This window comes from Gouania willdenowi, chromosome 11 (genome assembly GCF_900634775.1).
Source record: "Gouania willdenowi chromosome 11, fGouWil2.1, whole genome shotgun sequence".
NCBI lineage: Eukaryota > Metazoa > Chordata > Actinopteri > Blenniiformes > Gobiesocidae > Gouania > Gouania willdenowi.
The window spans coordinates 31,343,986-31,371,925 of NC_041054.1; the positions used below are offsets into that span (position 1 = coordinate 31,343,986).

General features: G+C 40.7%; 2 protein-coding genes across 5 annotated transcripts in view; one reads left to right on the forward strand and one right to left on the reverse strand.

The window, feature by feature from the left end:
• The first annotated feature begins 15 nt into the window (after window positions 1-15).
• atat1 (alpha tubulin acetyltransferase 1) lies at window positions 16-27,838 on the forward strand. Of its 3 annotated transcripts, none has more exons than XM_028460921.1 (13): window positions 16-372; window positions 1,024-1,084; window positions 10,751-10,842; window positions 10,979-11,033; window positions 11,121-11,234; window positions 12,773-12,874; window positions 13,098-13,143; window positions 16,747-16,821; window positions 18,759-18,951; window positions 21,295-21,380; window positions 24,430-24,472; window positions 25,480-25,647; window positions 27,733-27,838. In XM_028460921.1, exons 1-13 carry the CDS (start codon window positions 296-298, stop codon window positions 27,743-27,745), a joined length of 1,125 nt encoding a protein of 374 aa, XP_028316722.1. In that variant the 5' UTR covers window positions 16-295; the 3' UTR covers window positions 27,746-27,838. The 3 variants fall into 3 exon arrangements, with proteins under 3 accessions (XP_028316722.1, XP_028316725.1, XP_028316723.1); XM_028460922.1 differs by lacking the exon at window positions 16-372 and adding an exon at window positions 379-676; XM_028460924.1 differs by lacking the exons at window positions 21,295-21,380; window positions 24,430-24,472; window positions 25,480-25,647; window positions 27,733-27,838 and adding an exon at window positions 20,943-21,173.
• Window positions 24,870-27,940, reverse strand: part of LOC114471929 (regulator of G-protein signaling 8) — a 44,694-nt gene continuing 41,623 nt past the window's right edge. For both annotated transcript variants that reach the window (XM_028460925.1, XM_028460926.1), the window contains exon 6: window positions 24,870-27,932. In XM_028460925.1, the coding sequence (XP_028316726.1) occupies window positions 27,753-27,932 (180 nt within the window). In that variant the 3' untranslated portion in view covers window positions 24,870-27,752. The remainder of the gene's footprint in view (window positions 27,933-27,940) is intronic.

Consider the following 27,940-nt stretch of genomic DNA (forward strand, 5'->3'; position numbering starts at 1 on the left):
AGACCCAGAACCACGCCCACTCACCGAAGCAACACAATGGCGGTACCGTGAGCAGTAGCATCATAGATCATCATAGATCATCATAGATCATCATGTTTAGACTGTGATGTTGTCATGTGGACGCGTTGTATCAGTCGGGTTCTAACAGTAGATTGTATGCTAACGACGCGGGTTCTTTCGGGGCGTGGCTAAGCTTGTCAGCGCTAGCTCACTAAGCTAACTAAGCTACATCGGCTAAAGTAGAGAAGCTGTGTGTGTGTTTAGTGTGTATTTGGTGTGTGTGTGAGGGACAGACATGGAGTTTTCCTTTGATGTCAACCAGCTGTTTACCGACAGAGTGTCTGTCATTGAGCAGAGATTTGGATCAGGGAGGTTTGTACACTTTATTAACACCCCTTTCACGTGTCTTTATATTGTGTTATAGTATCATGTTATAATTATTATTTTACTATTTTTTAAATGTATTCCCAATGTGTGAAATGCTGTTTTTATTGTACTATTATTTCTGCTGCAACAAACCACATTTTCCTACTGTGGCACAAAACAAAACAAAAACATCTCATTTAAATAGATGAAAGTAGTCCTAAAGTGCTTTACATATCATACCAGACAAGGCGTTGGTCAAACACTGGGAGCAACTGAAGGTTCAGTGTCTTGCCCAAGGACACTTTGACAGGTACTGGGCTCTCCCCTTTATTCCCCTTATAGATGGTCCTGTCTCCTCATGACTGTTCTTCAATGTTCAACCACCTTCATCTACAGTGGTGGTCCCCACTCTCTGGGACCTTTATTTTGGAGGGTCTCCGCTCTCTGGGACCTTTATTTTGGAGGGTCGCAACCTGAACAGATTGAGAACCACTGGTTTAGAGAATAAATAGTTTACTGGTTTGTAAAGATTTTGTATGTAATTAGTGGTAGTAAATGATTAATTGTTCTGCTCAATAATGATGGTTTTTGATAAAGTATTATTCCTAAATATCCATTTTAAATGAATGTATGATTTCTTTTCACCTGTATTTTCAGGTCAGATCATCAGGATCAAATTGCTGAAGTTGTCAATGAACTTGGAAAAGCCTCAGCAAAGGTTTGTTGTTTCTTTTTACTTCTATTTATTCTGAGACTGACCACCTTAGTAGGTACGCAACCAGGGCTGGGCTCAATTATAATTGATCATTCATTTAAATTAATATGACATAATTAAAATTATAGTGTAGTTCAGATAATTCACTTTGTCATTGTAATTGTCACGGAAAATCTATTCAAAACTGTCATTTGCAATTTAATTAAACGCAAACCTAGGGAACCATGTTACAGTTTTATGTCTCACACATAAATAGTTAATATTAATCTATGGGTATAGTAATGCCCACACCAAAAATATTAATAACAATATATTCATTGATTATGAAGCCTAACAAGGTCATCAATAGATGAGAAACTAATGAGATGATAGATAATATTTATTAGTGTATTTTACAGCTGATTTAAGACATGGGTCAAACTGACCTGTTAGCATTAGAGATGCTAACAGAATGCTAACACAAGAGGAAGGATTATTTATTAAAGGATCAGTAAGTGGGATTAATTGTAGTTGAACTTTTGTAATTGAGAATGTAATTGTTATAGACTTTCAGGGCAAAAATAATAACTGAAGACAGAATTATAATTGAAAAATGTAATTGACCCCCAACCCTGGACGCAAAACATAACCTTTCTAAAGACTGTTTGAAGTCATAAATGCGGAATAAAAAAGCTTCTCCTGTTGTTCTTCGGGGTATATAATATATTATATAATATGATTTGATTTAATACAAATCATAATCAACCAGTGTAACATATTAAAGCTGTTTTTAGTCGACGTATTTTCCATTTTCTTCTTTTCTTAAAGCGCTGTTTATTATTATATCTGACCAGGGTCCATCCTGCTGGCTTTGACTCTTATTTACCTGGGGCTTTCTGGGCCCTCCTCTCGGGGGGTTGGGTGCTTGGGTGTGGGTGGGATGCTGGCGGGGGGGCTTGGGGTTGGGGTTGGTGGCGGGGTGCGCTGGGTGCTCGGCTGCTTGGGGCTTCCTCGGATGTGTGTGTGGGGGCAGTGGCTGCCTCTCGGCCCGGGATCTTGGGGCGTCTGGGGGGATGCTCGCTGTGGGGGGGTGGCCTGGGGCTCCCTGGCCCCCTGGCCTCCGCTCTTTCTGTTAGCCTGGCTGCATATGCGGACCCTGGGCAGTTCCTGGGTTTGCGGTAGCGGTTTTTGCACATATACTGGTCTACGATGCACTGGCACGCCTTGGGATGTGGGATAAAACTCATACTGGGCTTAACTTTAGACACGTTAATCCCAAATACCTGCTTTAGGTACTACCACTCACTCAGTCCCCCTGTCCACAGCCACCACCATTATAGCTAAGCTTCACACTTGTTACCATACTGGCTTGATTACACAACATAATAAGCACAATATGTTCTACAACTTCACATCTCACCCTCACTGTAAAATAATCTATTCTTCCCCACCCTTTCTATTTCCTACCTTGAGTCTCTCCTCCCTGCTCCCTTTCCCCTCCCCCTCCACCTAGGTGTAACACTGCTCTCCCTTTTTATATCCTCCCTATAATAAAATGTTTCTTACCCTTCCTTAGGGAGGGCTGGTGATGGTCACAATTAAGCAATAAAATAAATCAATTTATTTCATTGTAATAACAAAACATGCATTGCTGTCTCATAATGATTGCACTTCTTGTAGTGTTGACCTTTGACAGCATGTGCAGACAAGTAAAAAAAATAAATATAAATATTATCAGATTATCTACATCAGAGGTGTATTCCATAAAGGAGGTTTAACAAACTCTGAGTCTATCCATAAACTCTGGGTCAACATACCCCGCGATGGGAAACTCCGGGTATCTGATTCCATTAAAGCTGGTATGAAGTGGGTTAATCAACCCTGAGTTTGTAAACCTTGGGTTACTGACGTGCACGCGTGCGATAAAAAGCCATCATCAATGGATCAAAGAATACTCAAACCATGACAACCAAACGGAAAATAGTGATTTATTCACCGTAATGGGTGAATTAAGCCGTTGTTTGATGAATATGATTCTGTTCTAAAGGTGTGTTCAGTCTTCAGTGATTATAGTGGCTTAAATCACCCATAATTAGTCACACTTTTTGGTCACTTCATCACTTTATTGCTTCAGTGACGTGACGAGCGGTGAATAATAATAATAAAATGTGTTTGAGGAGACGTGTCAGCAGCATAGGATGTCTGCATAGAGAGTCCTCCTGTTACACTGGATATTAAGACAGTCAATCAATCAATCAATCAATCTTTATTTGTATAGCGCCAAATCATAACCAATGGTATCTCAAGGCACTTTACAGTAGAGCAGTCTTAAGGACGGACTCTTCATTTTATGGATACACACATATGCATATATACGTATATACACATACATATGTATCCCACACCCAACATGAATTCATCATGGCGGCAAGGAAAACCTTCTGTTAAGCAGCAGGAACCTTGTGTGGATCCCATTCCTATGATGAACAGCCATCCACGTTATGCTGTGTTGGGTGTGTGCAGAGAAAAGGGTGGAGACAGAGCCGCTGAGTCTCTGTAACTCCACACTGAGGATCCCACGGACCTGCAAGACAAAAGCCAGAAGGAGAACAGGAGCAAACACACAAGGGAAGAAGCAGACATAGAGGGAGTGTTTGAAAGAGGAATGGGACCCTCTCCGGTCCCTCTCTAACCTAAATGACCTCTCTCTTAACGCCCTCTCCAACCTCTCTCCAACCGAGCATGCCAGACCCCCCCCCCCCGGCAGTCTATGCCTATTGCATCTTAATTATGAGCTATGAGCTGGTTCCTAACTAAAAGCTTTATCAAAGAGGAATGTTTTGAGCCTAACCTTAAAGGTAGAGAGGGTGTCTGCCCCCCGAACCGTGGTTGGTAGATGGTTCCAGAGAAGTGGGGCCTGATAACTGAAAGCTCTTCCTCCTATACTACTTTTAGAGATGAATGGAACAACGAGTAGTCCAGCATTTTGAGAGCGTAGTGTTCTGGGGGGATTGTATGGCACTACAAGCTCCTTGAGATAGACTGGTGCCTGTCCATTTAGGGCTTTATAAGTGAGAAGAAGAATCTTGAATTCTATTCTATATTTTATGGGAAGCCAGTGCAGAGAGGCTAATACAGGAGTAATGTGATCTCTTCTCCTAGTTTTAGTCAGTACACGTGCTGCAGCATTTTGAACCAGCTGAAGTGTCTTAAGCGACTTGCTCGGGCAGCCTGCTAAAAGAGAATTACAATAATCCAGTCTAGAGGTAACAAAAGCATGGACTAGTTTTTCGGCGTCGCCCTGAGACAGGATAGATCTGATTTTAGCAATGTTACGGAGATGAAAGAAGGCAGTTCTTGAAGTTTGTTTTATGTGAGAGTTGAAGGATAAATCCTGATCAAATAGAACCCCAAGGTTTCTAACAGTTGTGCTTTGTGCCAGAGTAATGCCATCTAGGGCAGTTAGGCTAGCATAGGTTTCTCTAAGGTGTCGCGGGCCCAGTACAATGACCTCAGTCTTGTCAGTAAATGCTGCTTCATATCTAATCATTTATATTGATTTTTAATGTAATATTGTCGCCAGAATCATCTCAACGTCGTAAAAATGTCATAAAAAAACACTGAAGCGGGACGCAAACCCACGACCCATCGCTTTCAAGAGCAGCGTCACCATTCACTGTGACATCATACCTTCATAGATGTATGATCTACAGATTTAACTGTATAACAATATAAAACAACAATCGAGCCTTAAAAGTGTATTAATTTAAATGATCATCTCCTCCTTTATATTATCTACAGGTTTGTATTCAGTGAACTTTACTACAGACGTCAGTAGATGTTTTAATGTAGATCAACCTCTCAGTGTGTTTCACTTAATGATCTACATCTACAATGTTAGAAAGAAAATTACCGTTATCACAAAAAAAAAAAAAACATAAATCAACATTAGTAATGATGTGAACACGTCTGTGGTGTGTAATGTTACTAATGTGTTTCAGAGAAAAGTGTTAAGGTTCATTAAAGTGTTCAGGTGGGCGGAGCCAGGTAGAAACCCAGGGTTTCTTTGATAAAACCTGCCAGTGACCAGGTTTAGTTCACGGACAATGTTACCATGGTAACATACTCAGAGAAGAACATAACCTGCTTTATGGAATAAACCTCAGATCAGACCTGATGTTAGATCTGATCATAGCATATGATCCAGGGTTGGGGTCAATTATAATTGTAATTGCATAATTGATAATTAATTAAAATTATGACGTAATTGTAATTAAAAATATATATTGCTGTCATGATCGTAATTAAATTGTAATTGACTTAAGATAGTTGACTTTGTAATTGTAATTGCCATAAAAATTCTATAAACATTGTCAATTATAATTTAATGCTAACCTGGAGAACCATGTTACAGTTCTATGAAAAGTTCTGCACATTATGTAGTTAACAGTTATTAAAATATATTTAATTTCCAACATTTTACCATTTAAAAAAATAAAATCTTGAGGTATACAGACACAAAAAAAGGCTCAGACTCCCACACTATTAATAATAAAACCTATATTTTCATTGATTAGGAAGCCTAACAAGGTAATCAATACATAGGAAATAAATTAGATGATAGATATTAATTTTTAGTGTATTTTACAGCTGATTTAGGACCCGTTAGCATTAGAGATGCTAACAGAAAGCTAACACAAGAGGAAGGTTAACTTTCATTAGGTTATTTATTTCAGGCTCAATAATTGTGATTAACTGTAATTGAACTTTAGTAATTGAACATGTAATTGTAACTGAAAAATGTAATTCACCCCAACCCTAGTATGATGACGTCACTATTGATAAATACTTAAGTTTGTTGAATATGATGGAACGCACGCTCAGATCTGAACGAACCAACGATTTATAAATGAGAGCCAATGTGATTCCTTTTTTATTCAAAGCAGCGACAACGGGTGAGTGTAACCCTGGAAACATACGGGAATAAACGGAAATATACGGAAACAGGGAAATATACGGAAACATAGGGAAATATACGCTAACAGGGAAACATACGCTAACATAGGGAAAACTACGGAAACATAGGGAAACATACGCTAACATAGGGAAACATGCTAACATAGGGAAACATACGGAAACATAGGGAAACATACGGATACATACGGAAACATAGGGAAACATACGCTAACATAGGGAAACATACGGAAACATACGCTAACAGGGAAACATACGCTAACATAGGGAAACAGGGAAATATACGGAAACATACGCTAATGTAGGTAAACATACGGAAACATAGGGAAACATATGCTAACATAGGGAAAACTACGGAAACATAGGGAAACATACGCTAACATAGGGAAACATGCTAACATAGGGAAACATAGGGAAACATACGGAAACATAGGGAAACATACGCTAACATACGGAAACAGGGAAACATACGCTAACATAGGGAAAAATACGGAAACATACGGAAACATACGCTAACAGGGAAACATACGCTAACAGGGAAACATACGCTAACATCGGGAAACATAGGTAAACATACGGAAACATATGCTAACATAGGGAAAACTACGGAAACATAGGGAAACATACGCTAACATAGGGAAACATACGGAAACATAGGGAAACATACGGAAACATACGGATACATACGGAAACATATGGAAACATAGGGAAACATACGGAAACATTCGGAAACATAGGGAAACATACGCTAACATACGGAAACAGGGAAACATACGCTAACATAGGGAAAAATACGGAAACATAGGGAAACATACGGAAACATACGCTAACAGGGAAACATACGCTAACATAGGGAAATATACGGAAACATAGGGAAACTTATGCTATCATAGGATAACATACGGAAACATAGGGAATAAGGGTGTGCGATCTGACAACATGACGATGATCTCCCAAATCACGGAGATCGTAGAACCGTCTGTAGTTCACATTTGAACCCTTGCGGTGCCATATCTGCGTCATATGTCTGTGGCCCATACACAGAACATCTAAGGCTGCGTTTACACCAAACGCTTTTTCTGCGGGACCGTTCACGTCTGTCGTGCGAAACCTTCCGCAGGATTCGCAGGATCAAAAATTTTTTCCCTATTTGCTTCATATTCACATGTCTGAAGCGAAGCTCCGCCCACCAGACTCCCAAAAGGTGACGACCAGGCTGTTTGTTTCCACCATCAACTATGGAGCCATCACTGCTCCTTACCCTCAGAAGGGGAAGAAACATCACCTTTCCTGGCTTCACCAGGTTAACCAGCGCCACATCCAACTGGGTGAGCTTCACTGCCTGCTTCAGGAGCTACGCCTGGATGATGACTGCTTCCAGCGCTACCTGTGGATGACCAGCGCCCGATTCGATGACCTGCTGGGTTGGATTGGCCCACGGATGTCCCGGCAGGATACCAACTACCGGAGCTCCCTCTCTGCAGCCGAACGACTGTCTGTCTGTCTCCGGTAAGTTTCATAAGCAACCGAAGATGCCATGATTCATCAGACACATCTCTCAAATACACAATAAAGATAGATAGATACTTTATTAATCCCAAGGGAATTTAAAAGCAGAATTATTAAAATTATTGTTTTCTGGAGATAAGGCCTGCTTTATTATCGTCTTTATCATAAATATATTACAATTAAAATAAAGGTTAATCATTATAATTAATTATTTACTATTGTTATTTTTTGTCCTCTGGAGACCTATTCTGGCAGATGAGGCTTGTTTCATTAATATTTATTGTTTTTAACTCTTATTAATAAATCATTATTATTTACTACTGTTAATTATTGTCATCTGGCAACACATTCTGGGAGATAAGGCCTGTTCTCTCTCTAATCTCTCCACCTTTTATGCACACGTAGACACACCCACATTATATATATCTGATTATCAATGATCTGAGTTTTTCTATGTTGTTCACTGCAGGTATCTGACCACAGGTGACTCCTTCAGGACCACAGCTAACAGCTATGGACGAGAGGTCTTCACATCGTACTTCTCTGCAGGAGCCGTTCCATGGCTAGACATATTGCACCAGCACACCCAAAACGACTATTTAAAGAGTCAACCACATACCTCTATAGAGCAAACTTCCTATTGTATTAACATGTGTATAATAAATATGGAAGAATGGGGAGAGAAACGTCTGTCAGCTTCATTTTTAACCAGAAAGAAATAATCCAAGAAACCTCACCTCTGAAAGTAATTTAAGGCATTAAAGGTCTCACAGAGAATCAATATGAGGAAACTATATATTCTTGTATGAACAAAATATATAACCTTGATGTGGTGTACACATAGCTGTTAAGATGCATTGATAGAAATTAAAAAGAAAGCAAAAGTACACTTTAAAATGTGTTTTTAATCAACAATTCTGAAAGAACACCATGTACATTAACATAATACCTCAATTTTAAACAAACTATTTACTTCAATATTATAATACTTACATAATAAACAAACTAGTATAAACAACTATTCACAATGTGGTTCCTGCCATGCAAAGAGTCCCGCCCACCCCAGCCCATCCAGCCCAATCAAAAACCTCATTAAAATTTTCCAAATTTAGTGTTACCGGATGATAATCAAGAAGTTTATAACTTTGAAATTTAACGTTCCCTAAATTCTGGTGGCACTTTTTGCAGGATAGGAAGCAGGTCTCTGAAAAACATCTCATCCTCAGTCAGAGCTGGTGGTGAGGAGGAGGTCTCCTGAAGGTCTGTAGGATAAGCTGCTCCACCTCTCTTGGAGAGACTTGGCTGGGCCTCTTCTTTGTTCTTTTTCCTTAAAAATAAACAAACACATTATATATATATATATATATATATATATATATATATATATATATTAATAGCTAATCAAGTCACTGTTACTTAAATAGGATCATAGATATATTTTAATTAAACATTAAATGAGGTAATGATCAACATTGTCATCACTGATATACCAAACATTTATAGATACATTTTATTTATAACAGAATGCAAAACAACTTCTGTCATGTTCATATCAGATGGTTTGGCTGCACTTGTTTCTGCAGGAGATGCTGCTGTAGCACCATCACCATCATCACCATCTTCTCCTGCTCCCTGAGCACTATCTGTTCCCCCTCCCTGTCCTTCTCCATCACTCATCTGATTGTTTACCTCTGAGTGACAGCAAACACAATATATGAAACACATTACTATAGATTTTAAATCACTATACTAGATTTAGATCCCCCACTAGAAGAAGCCCTGTGATGCATAAAGGCCTGAATATTAACCTGGTATATATTTCTATATGTCTGCACTGATAAACAAACCTCCAGTCTCTGATGGTTGACCATACTCTGTGGTCCGTCTTCCTCAACCCTCTGCCCCATGTTGCTGCTTGTCTCTCGCGGTGAAACAAAGGGGTCGATGAAGGTCATGACCACAGGGTATTTCCACAGTTTAGATGTTCCTGCAGCTGACCCACTACGCTTCTCCTGACTTTTTTTTCCTCTCATAAACCATCAGTGAAAAAAGCTGGTGTTAGCGGCTAATGCTATCATTAGCTAATGCTATCCTCACTCACTGCCGACTTTCAAAGATGAAAACTACAGAGAGAACATTTACCTGCTGCTCCACCTCCTCGCTGATTCTCCTCCACGCCAAATCCTTCCTGGTCCTGGTTAAAATAACAGGCCGTGTCATACAGCTCCCGGTGGTCACACACCGCTACCATTAGCTTCTCCTCAATGGTTGAACGGGTGAAAATACTGGTTTCCGTGTTGCCTGCCTGACGTCATTGCCAACAAGGACTCTGATTGGCTTTCGCGCCTGCGCGTCACGCGAAACAGCCTCTGGAGTTCAATATTTTCAACTCAAAAAATCGGGAGCGCGCTTGCAGCAACCATCGCTTTCCACGTGCGAAATAATTCGCCTCCCACCGCATCTAAACCATTGACTTTGCATGTATTCTGTTCGCGTGTGCCGCAAAAAACGCGTTTGGTGTAAACGCAGCATAATGTTGTTTTTCTCTGCCAAATCACACCATTTGCTAGTCAACATGTCAGCATTACAGGCATTACAGATTATTAAGCGCTTAAACGGGGCAGTAGTACGCCCCGCCCCCCCTCCATGTTAGCGACTGTCTGTCAGAGGCTCAGTGCAGATGTCTGTCTGTCTGTTAAACTCTATCAGTTGTGAGTGTTAAACACTGAGCTGTTTGAGGAAACACTGCATGTGTTTCTCTTCTCTAACTAACTCTCTGTCTCTCCTCAGCAGAGATCTGCTGCTGCTGCAGCTAACGGGGCTGTTTACACATTCTTAAATGTCCTAAATGATCTTTTATTCTTTTTTTCTATTTAGGGCGATGATTTTAAGTAGGTGATTTCGTTTGTTTTATTGGTAAATAACTTTAAAATAGTCTAAATGATTTTAATGAAAAAAATTGTGATAAAATCGTGATCGTGATATCACGAAGAAAAAATAATGATATGATATTTTTCCCATATCGCCCATCCCTAATAGGGAAACATAGGAAAACATACAGGAGACAGAGTAAATACGTCCCTGTACTGCATCTACAGGATGTAATACCACCAGGTTTATCATTGTAAATATAAATATTTGCTTCGTGGTGTGACCTTGGTGTGTCCACATGACATTTCTGAGTTAAAGTTGTTTGTTTCTTTTTAGGCTCAAAAGCTGACGGCGCCTATAACCAGTATGTCCAAGCTGCAGTCCCAGAAACACCAGCTGTTTCTTTTAAAGGATGACGAAGATCGCAGGTACACCCCCAACACTCCCACTCATTACTGAGTTAACTCATTCTGACTGTGACTAACTACACTCTGCGTCTTACCTTTGGTTAGCTACAAAAGCTGTGAATCAATAATGTTTCCACTGCTTTTGTCCTTGGTGCAGACGGCCTGTGATCTTGGGATTCCTGAAGGTCGGCTACAAGAAGTTATTTCTACTTGTGAGTTGATCATTTCCACCTTCTTGTGTTTTTAAAACAGCTGTTTTTCAACAGCTGGACCATCAGTCTGAGCATGTTTCTTTCCAGGATCGGCACGGCGTGCACGTGGAGGCCGAACCGCTCTGTGTTCTGGATTTCTACATAGCAGAGAGTTTACAGCGCAGCGGCTACGGCCTGGAACTGTTTGAGTTCATGTTACAGGTGATGTTCTCCTGTGTCTGCCTTTACCTTGTTAAAGGGAATCAACAAAGCCCTGATTTCGCTCTAACAGTTTGATATTCAGTATTTAGTAGTTTAACTTCTTATCATGTATACAGTATACTGTATACATGAGAAACTGAGAGAATTTGAGACTGCCTCAGTTGTCTGTAATTGTTTTATTTGATTCTTATGTTATCCTGTCATTTTAATGTAATGTAAATGTATTTCTGTTCAGTGTTGTAACTTTGCTGCCTCTTGGCCAGGACTCCCTTGAAAAAGAGGTTTTTAATCTCAACGGGATTTTTTTTTTCCTGGTTAAATAAAGGTTAAATAAAAAAAAAAAAATATATATACTGTATATAGGTTCTCAAACTTTTCAGCCGCAACCCCCAAAATAAAGGTCTCAGAGAGCGGGGACCCTCCAAAATAAAGGTCCAGAGAGCAGGGACCCCCACTGTAGCTGAAGGTGGTTGAACACAGACATGAACATTGAAGAACAGTCATGTGGAGACAGGACCATCTATAAGGGGGAATAAAGGGGAGAGATTTGGGGTCCATCCATAAAGTCAGTAAAATGATGGTCCATTGTTCTATGAATCTGTGATAACCACATTTATTTATTCATCTGAATAATATCCACTGTTATCCAGGAACGTTTATTATTATTATTATAGTCATCTTAAAGATGGAAATCCTGGTTTTAATCACTAATAAAATTGATTCAAAACAGTGGTTAAATGGGTTCAAAGTGTCAATATTGAAACAATTAGTTTAAACCGGCAAATAATGGAGATGACAAATGGTGAATGTGGTTAGATTTGCAAGAATAAGCTGAAAAGAGATTAAAGTTGATTGTAATGGGTGAAATAAGGGTAAAAATAAGCAAAAATGAGCTCAAATTGCTCAGAAAATATTCTTAAGTTTATTGAAATCATCTGGTCCTGACCCCAAGGTTGAGACCCCTGATTTGCACAATGATTTATATTTAACACAAGTGTTCTACACAAGGACTGTAAAATGGGTTCAAAGTAATTAAAAAATGGTGGAAAAGGTGGTGAAATGGGATTTTAAAAACCACAGAAATTGGTTAGAAGTTGCAAATTAGAGTGGATAAAATGAACATAAGTGGTAAAGAGGGTTCAAACCATCAATATTGGAACAATTAGTTTAAACTGGTAAATAATGGACATGACAAATGGTGAATGCGGTTAAATTGGCAAAAATAATCATGAAATATGGTGAAAAGAGGTTAAAAGTGACAATAATAGGTAAACATATGTGACATTAGGTGTAAAAGTGATAGAAAGGGTTTATAAGTGATGAACATGTCTGGAACATGAAATAAATGTGCAGAAAAGTCATTAAAATGTGATGTAGAAGTGTCAGAAATGGAAATTGTTTAGAAAATATTCTTGGTTTTTTGAAGGCATCTGCCCAATGGGGTCCTGACCCCAAGGTTGAGAACCCCTGCATTATGGTAGTATGGTGGCCAATGTGTATTGTGCTAACATGTGATGATGTGTGTGTCTCTGCTGCAGCACAAACACATGGATCCGGTGCTGATGGCGTACGATCGACCCTCTCCTAAACTGCTCTCATTCCTGTCTAAACACTTCAGTCTCACACAGACTGTTCCTCAGGTTTGTGCTCCAGTTCTTTCATTTCCAACGCTGTGGGCCTCGTTTAGAGCAGCACAGTGAGAGGCCCATTGGCTTCATTTAAAACATGTTTGTATCAGTAGTTCCTATGTTGGCTGGTCATACCAGATGCTTTAATTATTCGTACCAGCCTAATGTGAGGTTTGTTTGGACTCATCACTAAAGAATGAGCATTGATTTTAATGTGTTTTTTCTTATTGTGCAGGTCAATAACTTTGTGGTGTTTGAGGACTTCTTCCTTAACAAATCAGGTGAGTTTATTCATTTCTTACTGTTCATTTTGGTGTTGGTTGGTATTCTAAATGAGGAGCAGCTTTGCCTTGTAAAGGAGAAACCAATAAATAACTAAAAATGTAATAATGAATTAGTCTTTTTGACTTATTCACTCACTTCATTCTTTCCTTAAGTCATAGGACTATCCAAAAATAAAAGGTATATAAAGAGCTCACCTTGACCAACAGAAAAATCACACACAGGTGTTTTAGTAGATATATATAATCAATCTAATAAATCACTCTGAACACTACCAAAATGTTAGGTTTTCCATTAGAATGAATCGCATTGTGCTAAAAGTAAATCACTGTAACTTCTTCATTCGTTAAATCTAACTTTTAGATTAACATTGTTTAATGTTAATCATTTTGTGCACCTCCCAAAGGTAACACACAAAAATACACAAAACAGGTACACAAATTTACTCCTACAAACATACAAAAAAATATCTGGAAAATATACAAAATGACATCAAAAACACATAAACAAGGGTCCTGTCCTCTGAAGCTAGATTTCCTCTTATCGTGCTAATTTCCAGGATTTAATCGGTGTGTGCTGTACTATGACGCTGGATAACTTCTTACAGGGCTAAATCACCATGGTAACTTAGGCTGAACACCTAACCTGGTCTGAAATATAAATATACTCCACCGTGTGATGTTGGCTGATCTGTATGAACGCAGCATCAGAGACACAGACTCCACCCAGAATGAGGCGGATACGTAAATAGAAACATGTCTAATCAAGTCAAACTGCTTATTATCCAACAATTAATATTGATTCATCTCACTAATTAACACTCATTAATTCCTGTATTCATTCTTTCCTGTTTTTACTGCAGCAACAGTGTTGTTTTTGGTCTGAATTATGGATTTTAATTCTTCATATTTTAAAAGAATTATTCCTCAATAGTGATGTAAGTTTCTCTCCACAGTTTCTCTGTGATTGTGATTGGTCTGACACTGCTAACTCAGGGGGCGGAGATTTCAGCCTGGCTGAAATCACCTGGGTTAGTGAACGGGTTTATATCCTGCTTCATAATACAGGGAATGTTTGGTTAGATGAAGCTAACGCAGACATATCAGGATATACTGATCCAGGATATACTGATCCAGGATATACTGATCCAGGATATACTGATCCTGCTTCAGAGGACTTGCCCTCACACAAAATGACAATGAAAACACAAAATAACAGAGAAATACACACAACCACATCAAAAATACAGAGAAATAACTAAACACGAAATGAGAGAAAAATATGCAAAATTACACAATTACTCCAAACATTCCAAACGGATCGGGCTGAAATATGGTAGGTATAATCAACGGATATGTATGCATCGACGCTCGGAGCGTTGATTTGGGGCCCCAAAAGAAAGAAAAACTAAAGTTGATTTCTTATTTATTTGGGGGTCAAATATAACGAGGGTTGGTGGTACCGAATCATTGACACATACCAATATATGAATGGGGCCCATTACCCCGTACATGTCACATGGGGGCCAGGGGGCCCCATTTTTCAAATGACTACTCCTCTGTTAATGCTCATTGAATCGGGCTGTAATTTCACATGGATATTCTATGAGCGGATGTCAAGAGCCTCTCTGAGACCTTCGGGCCCACCCCCTTTTCCAGTAATTTCTAAATTTCAAAGGCAGTTCAACATAGATTACCATTTTACGTCGCACAATTTCATTTGTTTCACTCGGTGGACCGAGTCAATTCACTGAATTCTCTGGAACGTGGTACGTGCTCTTCGGCGTGGAGACGTTCCGCGGGCCCTGCCGTAGTTCATCATAACTTGTTAAATTAAATCATTGGTCACATTTTAACCAAATTGTTTTAACCTAATATATAATATTTTGTACAATTTTAAACTAAACTTTTCTATTTTTAAGTGTCACGGCAAATTTGCGGTTGACCTCATTTGGAGACATGATTTATTGCTCTGGTTGAATGATGGAGTCCAGGAGAAGCATTGATGATTTTATAAAAAAAAAAGGATTTATTATAAACTAAATGAAAAAGAGTACAAAAGAAGAAGTGTCCCATCCTGTAAGGAGTAAAGGCGGCCAGGTACTAAGCAGGATGGTTCAAAAGGTCTTGTGTCTGGCTCAGGATATACATGACTGCCCTACAGTTTTCACAGTTTTAAGCTTTATACAGATATGAGAAAAAGTCCCAACCCTGAAAGAAAGAAAAGGAGGGAGTTAGATGCTCCCAACAGTGGAGACGTTGGAGGATGATGACGATGTGTACATTATGAGGAAGATTGGGCGCCACTGTTATCTGTCCTTCATAGTGTGTGTGCGTTTGAGTTTGGCCTTCAGCAGACTGTGAGTTGCACTGTGGATACAATACGATCTGTACTGTTTAATCTAACATGACTCAGCTGTTCAAAGGTGCAAAGAGTAATGCAGTCATCATGTATTAAAACATGACAAATTGTACACATGAACACACATTTGATGATATGATGATGAATATAATAATTGCCGTAACATAAGCACTTAAATTATATCCAAATATTTTAATCTAATCTAGTGGTTCCCAAACTTTTCACAGTCCTGTACTCCTTCAGACATTTAACCTGAAGCCATGTACCCCCTACTTCTGCTCACTTAAAAACATAATAATGTAATGTCATATACAGTACAATGTAACCCTACAGTGAATTTTACCTATCCTGTTTGTGAATAACATATAATATTAATAACTAGAATATTTGCTTTTCCTGAAGAAAATGAAAGTGGGGATGCAGATGCTGGCCTGCGTCGCACTGTATTAGCTTATCATTGGCATTAGCATAATCCATCATTAACATTAATAATTAGTTAATCATAAATAGCAATAACCTAGCAATAGCCTTAACATTAATATCGCAATAAAATGAACCTAGCATAAGCATTAGCCTAGCATTAGCTTTAACTTAGCCTTAGCATTAACCTAACATTAGCCTAGCAATAACAATAACCTAGCATTAGTATTAGTCTAGCATTAGCATTCACCTCGCATTTGCTTAGCAATAGCATTAGCATGAACCTAGCATTAACATTAACTGTTCTATTTGTATTCTGGTTTCCAATGTTGTCATTATTCTAACTTATTCTAATCCCCAACAAAGGCAGTACATGCTAGGTCCCATTTGAGAAGTACAGAGTGTCCTTGAATGCAACATTGTAGTAAAGATTTACGACGGTGAATAGAGCGCATGGCTCATAGCAGCGGTGAGTGACTCAAAGTCCTCAAACATGCAGTGTCTGGTCCTGCTGTTCTCATGCTGATCCTCATTGCTGCTGAGAGCCAAACACTCATATACTCCCTAATTGTCAAAACCTGCACACCTGCCGAGCCACGCCCTTATGCAGCATGGGAGGGGGCGGAGCAAACAACAGCACGCCCAATGTTTGATACAACAATGTTTGTGTCACGTTGTTGCTGCTAATATTTTAGCCTCGTCATGTCTGATCTTTTGTTTTAGAATATTTATTCTTCAATGTTTCTATTCTCTAACGTTTCTATTATTTAATGTTTCTATTCTCTAGTGTTTCTATTCTCTAATTTTTCTGTTCTCTACAGCGGCGCCTGTGAGAAAAGTTCCCACAAAAAAAGCGGACGGAGAGATCAAGCCTTACTCATCAATGGAGAGAGAAGGTGAGTTCTAACAAACCAGCATTTAGAAAGTAATTAAAAGGTTGAAATCACCGCTCGAACGTTAGTTCTGATCTCCACTCTTATCACATTGTTGGTAAAGTTTGGTGCATTGCATTGTGGGATGTAGAATCCTGTAGACGGATCATAGAAGAGTTTTTACTTCATTCTTACTGTTTCTTCTTCAGACGAGGAAATGTTTCCATTACAGATTTTCACAAAATAAAAGTGATATTTGTAAAGTTTCCACAAAGTGTAATGTGTGTTTGAAGGTGTTTCCATTGAAGGTTGTTTTGGGGGCGGAGCTTGGTAAGTCATCCCGTGAGACTTCTCTGCAGGAAGATGGACGCTCCAAACCTCCTTAGAACACTCTGCTTTCCTTTGTTGTTTCACGTCTAATGATCACTAATCAATCATTATTAAGTTTAATGATCACTAATCAATCATTATTAAGTTTAATGATCACTAATCAATCATTATTAGGTCTAATGATCACTAATCAATCATTATTAGGTCTAATGATCACTAATCAATCATTATTAAGTCTAATGATCACTAATCAATCATTATTAGGTCTAATGATCACTAATCAATCATTATTAGGTCTAATGATCACTAATCAATCATTATTAAGTCTAATGATCACTAATAAATCATTATTAAGTTTAATGATCACTAATCAATCATTATTAAGTTTAATGATCACTAATCAATCATTATTAAGTTTAATGATCACTAATCAATCATTTCAATCATTATTAAGTTTAATGATCACTAATCAATCATTATTAAGTCTAATGATCACTAATCAATCATTATTAAGTCTAATGATAAGAAATGTCTGGGTCCACACGTACCACGTGATGTTTACTCAGGGAGAAGTGGTCATGTGACCAGGTACGTCATGTTCTGTGACGTGTAAATGCAGAAAAAGTGTTTCCATGGTGTGCAACACATTTGAATCTCAAAACCTCTGGTTACCCTGATTAACGTCTGGTTGCCCTGAGTAACGTCTGGTTACCCTGATTAACGTCTGGTTGCCCTGAGTAACGTCTGGTTACCCTGATTAACGTCTGGTTACCCCGATTAACGTCTGGTTACCCTGATTAACGTTTGGGTGCCCTGATTAACGTCTGGTTACCCTGATTAACGTCTGGGTGCCCTGATTAACGTCTGGTTACCCTGATTAACGTCTGGGTGCCCTGATTAACGTCTGGTTACCCTGATTAACGTCTGGTTACCCTGAGTAACGTCTGGTTACCCTGATTAACGTCTGGTTACCCTGATTAACGTCTGGTTACCCTGATTAACGTCTGGTTACCCTGATTAACGTCTGGGTGCCCTGATTAACGTCTGGTTACCCTGATTAACGTCTGGTTACCCTGATTAACGTCTGGTTACCCTGATTAACGTCTGGGTGCCCTGATTAACGTCTGGTTACCCTGATTAACGTCTGGTTACCCTGATTAACGTCTGGGTGCCCTGATTAACGTCTGGGTGCCCTGATTAACGTCTGGTTACCCTGATTAACGTCTGGTTACCCTGATTAACGTCCTCTGACCGAAAGCTTGGAAATTCTTTTTTTACTTGCATTCATCCAAGTGTGCAAATCTTTTTCACACAAATATGGAAACGTCTGAAATTCCTCCTCATGAAAGCGTCAAAACTTTTTAGTGATATTTGAGTGTTTTTTTTAGTCAGGTGTTTCCATCACCAGTTTTTATTTATTTATTATTGTAGGAGCTGACATGTCCACCAGATAGGATGTATAGCAGATCTTTTTCTATATTCTGAGAGAGTAGGTGGAGCTTATTACTATACCATATTTACCTTTCTATGTGATGGAGTTACAGACATATTTGAAGATGAACATCTATGTTTTTTTTCCTGGGATGTCCTAATATTACAGTAATTAATGACTGCTATGTGTTTCTGTTCAGAGTTTCATCAGGAACGGAGGTCTCTCCCGTGGCCGTTTGAGCTTCCTCGTTCCCCCCATCGCTCCATATCATCTAAGTGCCCCCACTCAGACTCCTCCAGAGGCCTGTCTCCCCAGGAGTCTCCGTCTTCTTCTCCACGGGGCCCCAGGAGCCAAAGCCCTCTGATGGACACCTGCAGGGTGAGACGCACCAGGTAAGAGCCCCGCCCCCCCACTTCCTGCTCCATCCTAAGGGGGGATTTGAAATCATAAGAAATACAAGAAATCACTTCTATGAAGAAAGGCCACATACATTATCACAGTGTGATTCAAAGAAAAGTCATATTGTTTATGTCTACGATCAATCACGTTAACCAGACCCAGAAAGGTCCACACGGTTTTAGTGTTTAACACTGACGTAGCGGATTAGCTCACACTTCTGTTAGCAGCTAGCAGTGAAGCAAATGTTACTGAGGCTCTGTTTACACCACGTCTCCAAAAAGTTCCACATTCACATGGCAACATTTTCTAAATGATCTCTGTTTACATGAGACCAGGAAACATTAAAACCATGTTGTAAACATATGAAGGTAGATATGTTGCAAAATGTGAGAGCTTGTAGAATATGATGTGAGCTTGTGTATAAAAAATCCTCACACGTGAAACAAATTTATTGTCAAAAATGATGAGAAAAAATGTACACACTGATATTTACACATAAAATTACAGCTGCAAACTTGTAATCTAACATTTATTTACGTTTTTTAATTACTCACCGGTTATAACTTCTCTAATCTACCGCTACACAAACTACTTTTCTTGTGTGAATCTGAGCTGCTTGAATTTTGCAACGCATTTTGTGAGACATTTGTAACAAAACTAATTCATGCTCGTAGAAATGGCCCCTCCCCTCCCCGCTCCCCCGTGTGTGTGATTGGTCTGACCAATCAGAAGAGAGGATATGACTGAAACAAAGTCATTTTTCTTCACTGTAAAGGCAGAATGCTGACATTTGCCTTTACAGAAAAAGGTTGTTAGTCATTTATAAATAGTCATGGAGAGTGATTCTCCTTGTTTATATTTAGGTAAACGCTATGTGGAGCTGAGCATAGACAGCTGACAGCTGATGTAGTGGCCAAGCGGTTCATGTATTTTACAAAATATACAATCTGTATCATGTGACGAAGCAATAAAACAATGAACATATACGTGAACTGTCTCATGAAAATAATGATTTTGTAAAACACATTAACCGTCATTAAATTGTCCTTAAATTGTCTTCAAACTGTCCTTGAATTGCGTTTAAACTGTTTTTAAATTGCCCTAAAACTGTCCTAGAACTGTATTTAACCTGTGCCTAAATTGTCTTTAAACTTTCCATAAATTGCCCTCGAGTTTTTCATAAACTGTCTTTAAATTGCTTTTAAACTATCTGTGAACTGTTCTTAAACGGTCCTTAAACTGTATTTAAACTGTGCTTAAATTGTCCTCAAACTGTCCTAAAATTGCCCTTAAATTGTTCATATACTGTCCTTAAACTGCCCTTAAATTGATTTTAGTTGTCCAAAAATTGCCCTTAAATTTGTCCTTAAACTGTCTTTGAACTTTCCTTAAACTGTATTTAAACTGTCTTTGAACTGGCCTTAAACTTTCCTTAAACTGATTGTTCATTCACTGTGCAGAGTCCAACGAGAGTTTGTGTTAAAAAGATATAAATTAAGGTAAATATCTTTAGTTCTCAGTATGAGAGCAGCTCTGTGATTGGTCAGAATGAAATACGTCTCCACTGATAAAATAAATCAACAGCTAAATTCACACCAACAGTGTTCCTCAATCTGAGGTTCTGCAGCCTATCACTGAACATGCCAGTGTTCCCTGTTACCGTGGAGACGGAGGGGGAAGCCTTTCAAAAAACTTCCACTCTGGTGCCACTTTTTAAAAGTTCTGTTTTCAAGCACCAAAACGGTGTTGCTGTGGAAACGGTCAGACAAAACTTTAGCGTTTTCACTTGAAAATGTTGTGGTGTAAACGGTGCCTGTGTAGATGTTGTTGTAGCTGATCTCAGTGTTTCACTACTTTCTAAACGCTGCCTTTTCTCTCCTTCCTCTTCTCCTCCTTTTGTCTTCATCTCTCTTCATCTTTTATGATTCTCTTCATCTGTTTCCTTGTTTTCCTTTCCTCATGGTTGTTAATAATAATGTGATAGTTCTCTTAATAGATCTCCCCTGGGCTTCCCTTGACCAGCCCTTACATTAGCTCCACCTGCACTAGCTTTTCACTGAATGGATATGATAGGACTTTAAAAGTCATGGAAGAATGTTCCTTTAAGTCGAATGTAGTAGATCCATGCTTTATGAATTTCAATAAACTCAGTATCTGAAAACACACGACTCACTTGCTCATATTCAACCTGGTTGAGGGCTGCACCTTATTTTTTAATTTTAAATTTGTGTCATTTAAGTTTTGTTCAGTTTTTCATTTGGTTTTCCTGTTAACCATTTTATTGAGTTTTTCTCCCTCATGCTTTGGTTTTGGGTTGTTGTTGTTTTTCACTCTAGCCAACAGGGTTTAGCTGCTCGCTGCTCTCTGTACAGTCGTCACATGGACAGGAGAGCTGTGGGTCTGCTGCTCACACACACTACAGGTACAAATATCTTCCTCAGCCATCATACTTTCAAGTAAAAATGACTTTCAAATATTCTTATCAGGGATGTCCAGAAGTGTAGTTGGTGGGCGGAATGGCCTACTCCTCTCTTTGTGGCTGCCTTCTACTCTTAAACATGTTCATAAATGATTCCTTATCCCTTTAGCACTGAAATAATATCTGTATTATTACATGAATAAATGTAAAAGTCAGACATAACACTATAGCATGGGAGCACAGGAGCAGTAGAACTGCGGTTTGCCACAAGGGCGGCGCCCCTTATTTAGATGAGAAATGGGAGAACAACATGAGAGGTGAATTGAAGGAAAACAATCATTCTCTCTAAAAAATTTGCCCAATAATATAATAAATGTTAACATTCACAATAAACATTATCTTTAAGAAAGATTCCACTAGGGGTGTGTGATCGGATGATATTAGATTGTTAAGGATTAAAACATGAGATCGTAGAACCGTCACATTTTAACCCTTGCGGTGCCGTGTCTGTGTCATATGTCTGTGGTCTATACACAGAACATCCAAAGGTTTTTTTTCTGCCAAATCACACCACTTGCTAGTCAGCATGTCAGCGTTACAGACACTGAAGTATTATTAAGCGCTTAAACAGGGCAGATGCAACAAGGGGATGCTGCAAGTTGCCCCGCCGGCCCCCAGGCGCACACCGACCGAGCACCGCCGAGCGTGCCAGATCTTCTTTCCTGCGCGATGAGCACTAGACAGCCGATGTGGAGCAGCAGCCCCCAGCCAAAGGCGCAGAACCCACCCACCCGCCAGCCCGCAGATAGCAGGACAGACCTACCAAGCGGCCGACACCGACCTCAACCACCGGATCAGCTAGAGCCGCCCCCCAGCAAAGAGCACCAATCCGGAGCGCCAAGCAACCCCGCTCCAACCCCGGTGTAGACACCAGCACCCCCCAGCGCGCCCACCCCCCACGCCGCCCCGGACCCACGCGCCGCGAGGTGCGCCCCCAAGGCAACCAGGAGACGAGACAAGCACCAAGCTACACCCGTAAGGAAGGGGCACCCCCACGCCCCACCGCCCGGAGAGACCCTGCAAAGAGAGCCCCCAGCAACACCCCTTCACGCCCCCCAGAGACCTACCGCCCCGCCACGCCCCACTACACCCTCCCGATCCCCACACGGTGGTCCAGCCATCAACAGAGGGGCCGGGCCCCCACCCAACAGCCCCACATCTGTGAAGCTACTCACCACCCTGTTATGGTGCCTCTCCATTCCCCAATGGAGAGGCACTTCGCTATCCCCTGAGTGAATGTATGTGTTTAGTGAATATATGAAGTGTATTAAAAAAGGGTGGATGGAGGGGAGCGGTGCTCCCCATCCAGCCTATGTGTATATATGTGTATGTGGTGCAATAGCTCTGGAGGGTGGAAGTGGTAGTCCCACCCTCCGGGGGGTGGTGTGTTGGGGTGTAATTAAAAGTGGAGGGATTAGTCGGGCAGCCAGAGGTGGGGGTGCCGCCCCCGCGCCACTACTTAGTAGCACAGGGGGCGGCCCCTTCCACCCCCAGCCCCACCATCCAGCCCCCCAAGGGTTGGGTATGTGAGTGTGGTGCAACAAGTGAGTGAGCCAGACCAGCTGAGAGTGAGTGACGTGAAGTGTAGGAGGCCTGTCTGGTAGGAGCCCGGCCCGTCCGCATGGCGCACCAAGCAGCACAACCGGAGACACCCCCCCCCCCCCCCCCCCCCAACCATGCCGGCCATATGGAGCATGGCGGGATCCCCCCCCAGGCGGAGCCAGGCACCAGCCACATCCCCCAGCAGTCCAGGAGGTGACGCTCGCCGGCCCAGAGCGGCCCGCCCCGCCAAAGCAGGTGGCGGCCGAGCAGGAGAGAGGCCAGCGCCCACACCAGGGCCAGCACAGGCCACAACATAGCACCCTCCACAGGGGGGCGGCCCCCGGTCCCCCTGATGTGATTGTGATTTTATAAAGAAAAAATTGTGATATGATATTTTTCCCATATCGCCCACCCCTCGATTCAACAAAGAAAAGAGTTGTGAAAAAGTAGATTTTGAAGGATTTTTTAATTCTTCTCTATGGAATTGAATATGTATTTTTTAAAACATTCATGATCAATATCATTATGAATCATGAATTAAAAGTCCTGCGTCCAGGGTACTGATTTACCAAAATCACAAATGTAAGATATATTATGAATATTAATGTGCTTTGCTATAACTAAATATATTACCAAAACCAACTACAAGCAAACCACACATAAATGATGTAAATCATGCCGATATGTTCCAATACCAGACAATTCTTTGTCATCATTACCATGGATACCCAATTTCAACTTGTAAATACATCATACATCATGTTAAGAAAAATGCTACAAAATAGACAGAAGAATAATTCACAATTACACTAATATAATGCAATAAAAGCCACCACAAAGCATCAGTTTTGCTACATTTTCTGGGGGGAATATGACCTTTGACCTTTACTGTAGCACCACCGTTAGGTCAAACTTTCACTTTTAGAGTTAGTGGATCTGGAAAATCTTTCATTCAAATCTTTTATAATTTGGGGTGAAGATTCATGACTCTCCCAGTGAACCGTATTAATTGATGGGGGTGACCCCCCTTTCCTCTCATACATACTGTATATTTATTTACTACTTCAGACTAGAATGCCTCTAAATCAGGATCATCTGTTTTAGACACATTCTCCTCTATTTCACTTTCACTGTGAAAGAGCTGTTCCTAAACCTCATTGAGAGTAAATACTTTTCTTAGATGACTACACATAGAGCACAGTGAGGAACGATGTAGATAAAGTGCAGCCATGCAAGCTTTTATATATTTGCTCCTCCCTTTTGTATGAACGACCAATGTCCTTATGAGGAGGCCCCGCCCTCTACAGCGTGAAAAATATCAGTTCTACTTTAGCAAGAGTGAGTCCTTTTTAGGGTAAATAATAAATGTTTAAGGACAGCAGCCAATGAAGTACCATTTAAACCTTTGTTTAGTCATGTTTTAAATTGCTTCACATGTACTCTTTCTCAGACTGTAAACCAGCGGTGGATGGACCACGTGTTGAGGACCACAGGTGAGCACAGATCAGCTTGTGTTTCTGTTTTTACTGTGAGCAACACATCAGACATAACGTTAGCTTCAACACATTCTAACCAATTAACCATTCCATTTAGATTAGAGTATACACTTTATTACAGCTCATGTACAGTAAATACGCTCCGTATCTGCACGCCTCGTTTCACCACTGAGGCCGTTTTATAAATGTCATCTTAAAGGTATTGTAGATGATGTTTAGCTTCCGGGTGGATCATCAAGACTATTGGTCCTCCTAATTGTCAATCATGTTTACGAAAGGCCGTTGTACGTGCTCGTGCCCGGTGCGCATCGGGTCCTTTGAAAATGGATTTTCACTTACCGGTGGCAAGTCTGACGTAGCGGGAAAAGTGCAAATCTTCTTTTGTAAGGTAAGCTTGTATGACCGATGTCCACACCAACTTGTAAACAGAGCTGTGCACGAGGAAAACGGGGCTCGAGCACGCTCTCCCGCACACGTAAGCTTGTTGCGCATGCTACTCACAAGTGTGACGTCGACTTGGTCACTTTCTCACTTCAAATGTTCTCAGAACTGTAGTACGTTTGTGGCACATTTATACAGTATATGTCCAGTCAAATGAACAAGAAGACAGTTTTTTCAAAATAGAATTCTTGAGACAAACTTATCAAATGGTCCACGGACCAGTGGTTAGGGACCCTTGTTGTAGGGATGGGATAAAAGCTAATAATACAGTGATAGTCATCCTCCCTAATGTGATCCAATAATCCATCTGCTAGTGCTAAATATTGATTAGCCCGCCAAAGAATGGCTGAGTCGTTTTTTAGTAGAGGGCAGGGTTTGATTTTTGCGATGGTATCGTGACCCGTGCGTTGCGTGTCGTATTGCGGGGTATCCTGCAGGTCCCAGCCCTAGCAGGCGTCTCAAACAGGAGCAGTGAACATATCCTTGTGTTTTTGATCTTTTCTACACGGATGACTGTTGTGTCTCATTGTTTTTGAACTCACATGGCTGTTCTGTTGTTGTAGTAACTGCACCTCCAAGCCGCTCAGACTCCCACTACTGTATGCAGAGAGCAATGTGATTGGCTGCAGCAGCCCACGGAGATGCAGGGACCCTGCAGCATGTGCAGCTAGAGGACCAATCACAGCCCTCTGGGTGAAGAACAAACAACAATCTACAAAATCCAGACTTTGGTGATTTACTCACTGCTTGAATCATGATGGCTACAACCTGTCTATTTATTATGTATGATGGAACAATGTCTGTTATTCAACCAATAAACATTTATTAATAATAAACATTTCATATGTTAATAACTTGGATGTTAGGATTCAATGATCTCTGTGAAACACTTTGTTTATGCTCTTTTCTTATATCCACAGCTGAGGGTTATACTGACTCCGAGGGGTAACGCTGAGGGTTATACTGACTCTGAGGGGTAACGCTGAGGGTTATACTGACTCTGAGGGGTAACGCTGAGGGTTATACTGACTCCGAGGGGTAACGCTGAGGGTTATACTGACTCCGAGGGGTAACGCTGAGGGTTATACTGACTCTGAGGGGTAACGCTGAGGGTTATACTGACTCTGAGGGGCAACGCTGAAGGTTATACCGATTCTGAGGGGCAACGCTGAGGGTTATACTGACTCTGAGGGGTAACGCTGAGGGTTATACTGACTCTGAGGGGTAACGCTGAGGGTTATACTGACTCTGAGGGGTAACGCTGAGGGTTATACTGACTCTCTGGCAGTAGATTTGGGTGCAAAGGTTGTGTTTAGTGTTAAAGCTCAGAATTCTTTAACACTTTAAAACAACACTTTAACATTAGTGTCAGAATCAACACTAAAAGAAGCTCAGGATAATACATGTGTTAAAGACATCACTGTGAATCCATTGATCATGTGACTTCTGATCAAAGCATGATTTAATCTTTGATTTGTTCACACGCCACAAAATACTGCAGCTCTGATTGGACAAAGCATTATGAGTTATTGATCAGCCATAATAATAGAAACAAGAAGACAGTCATCAACATCCCCCGCCAAAAATAAATGGAACAAGGGCAATAACTCCAGAAAAATTAATTGCAAGCTTCACATTTTCGAACTCTATCAGGATAATGATAACCTGAAGCCACACGCTGAAATAGGTTATCCTATCTGAAATAGTTTCTAACTGAGCTCAAACCTTTATCCTCCTCCACACTTTGTGGCGGGGGATAAGAAATACCACAATTCAAAAAGTCTGCTAGCTTCATGCTAACGTCTATGGGAAAACCCATGTATATGCTTATGCTAACATTTACCGCGATCGGCAGTGATTTATATAACACAGTTTTTGCTTAACTTTCACAAACACAGTTTTAGGAATGTTATCAAACAGTACACTTACATCAGGCTAATGGAACACAGCATCCTGAGCCTGAGCTAACATAGCTGTAGCGATGCTAACAGGCTAATAGAACACAGCATCCTAAGCCTGAGCAAACATAGCCGTAGCGATGCTAACAGCCTAATGGGACACAGCATCCTGAGCTAACATAGCCGTAGCGATGCTAACAGGCTAATGGAACACAGCATCCTGAGCCTAAGCTAACATAGCTGTAGCGATGCTAACAGGCTAATAGAACACAGCATCCTAAGCCTGAGCTAACATAGCCATAGCAATGCTAACAGGCTAATGTAACACAGCATCCAAAGCCTGAGTTAACATAGCTGTAGCGTTGCTAACAGGCTAATGGAACACAGCATCCTGAGCTAACATAGCCGTAGCGATGCCAACAGGCTAATGGGACACAGCATCCTAAGCCTGAGCTAACATAGCTGTAGCGATGCTAACAGGCTAATGGGACACAGCATCCTGAGCTAACACAGTCGAAGCGATGCTAACCGGCTAACGGAACACAGTATCCTGAGCCTAAGCTAACAGGCTAAGAAAACACAGCATCCTAAGCCTGAGCTGACATAGCCATAGCAATGCTAACAGGCTAATGGAACACAGCATCCAAAGCCTGAGCTAACATAGCTGTAGCAATGCTAACAGGCTAATGGGGCACCTGTCGATAGACTCTGGTTCTCCTAGAACTAGAAGTTTCTCCAGCTGCTGAAAAACTGATTATTTCCCATAAACACGTTTGTGTGAAAGCTGACTTTTATTTTGTTACCACCACCTTAAACAGAAACAGCACCATCAGAAACGTATTGATCAGAGCTGTGATTGGAGTTCATGTTCGTTCAAAGCTGCATTATTGATTAATTCCTGCTGGTCTTCAACTGTAGGGTCCCATACTGAGGAGGCGTCACTTGAAGCTACTGGGCACGTGCAGTAAGGACTGATACATGTCGGACTGCAGGAAGCGAGGGTAACAGTCCAGGTCCAGCAGGGAGTAGATGCGTTTCTGTGCGTGTGATAAAGAGGTGTGAGATGGAGCCTGCAACAGCTGGATGGTCAGTTCTCTGGTTTTACTGTCCAGGTTCACCTGCAGAA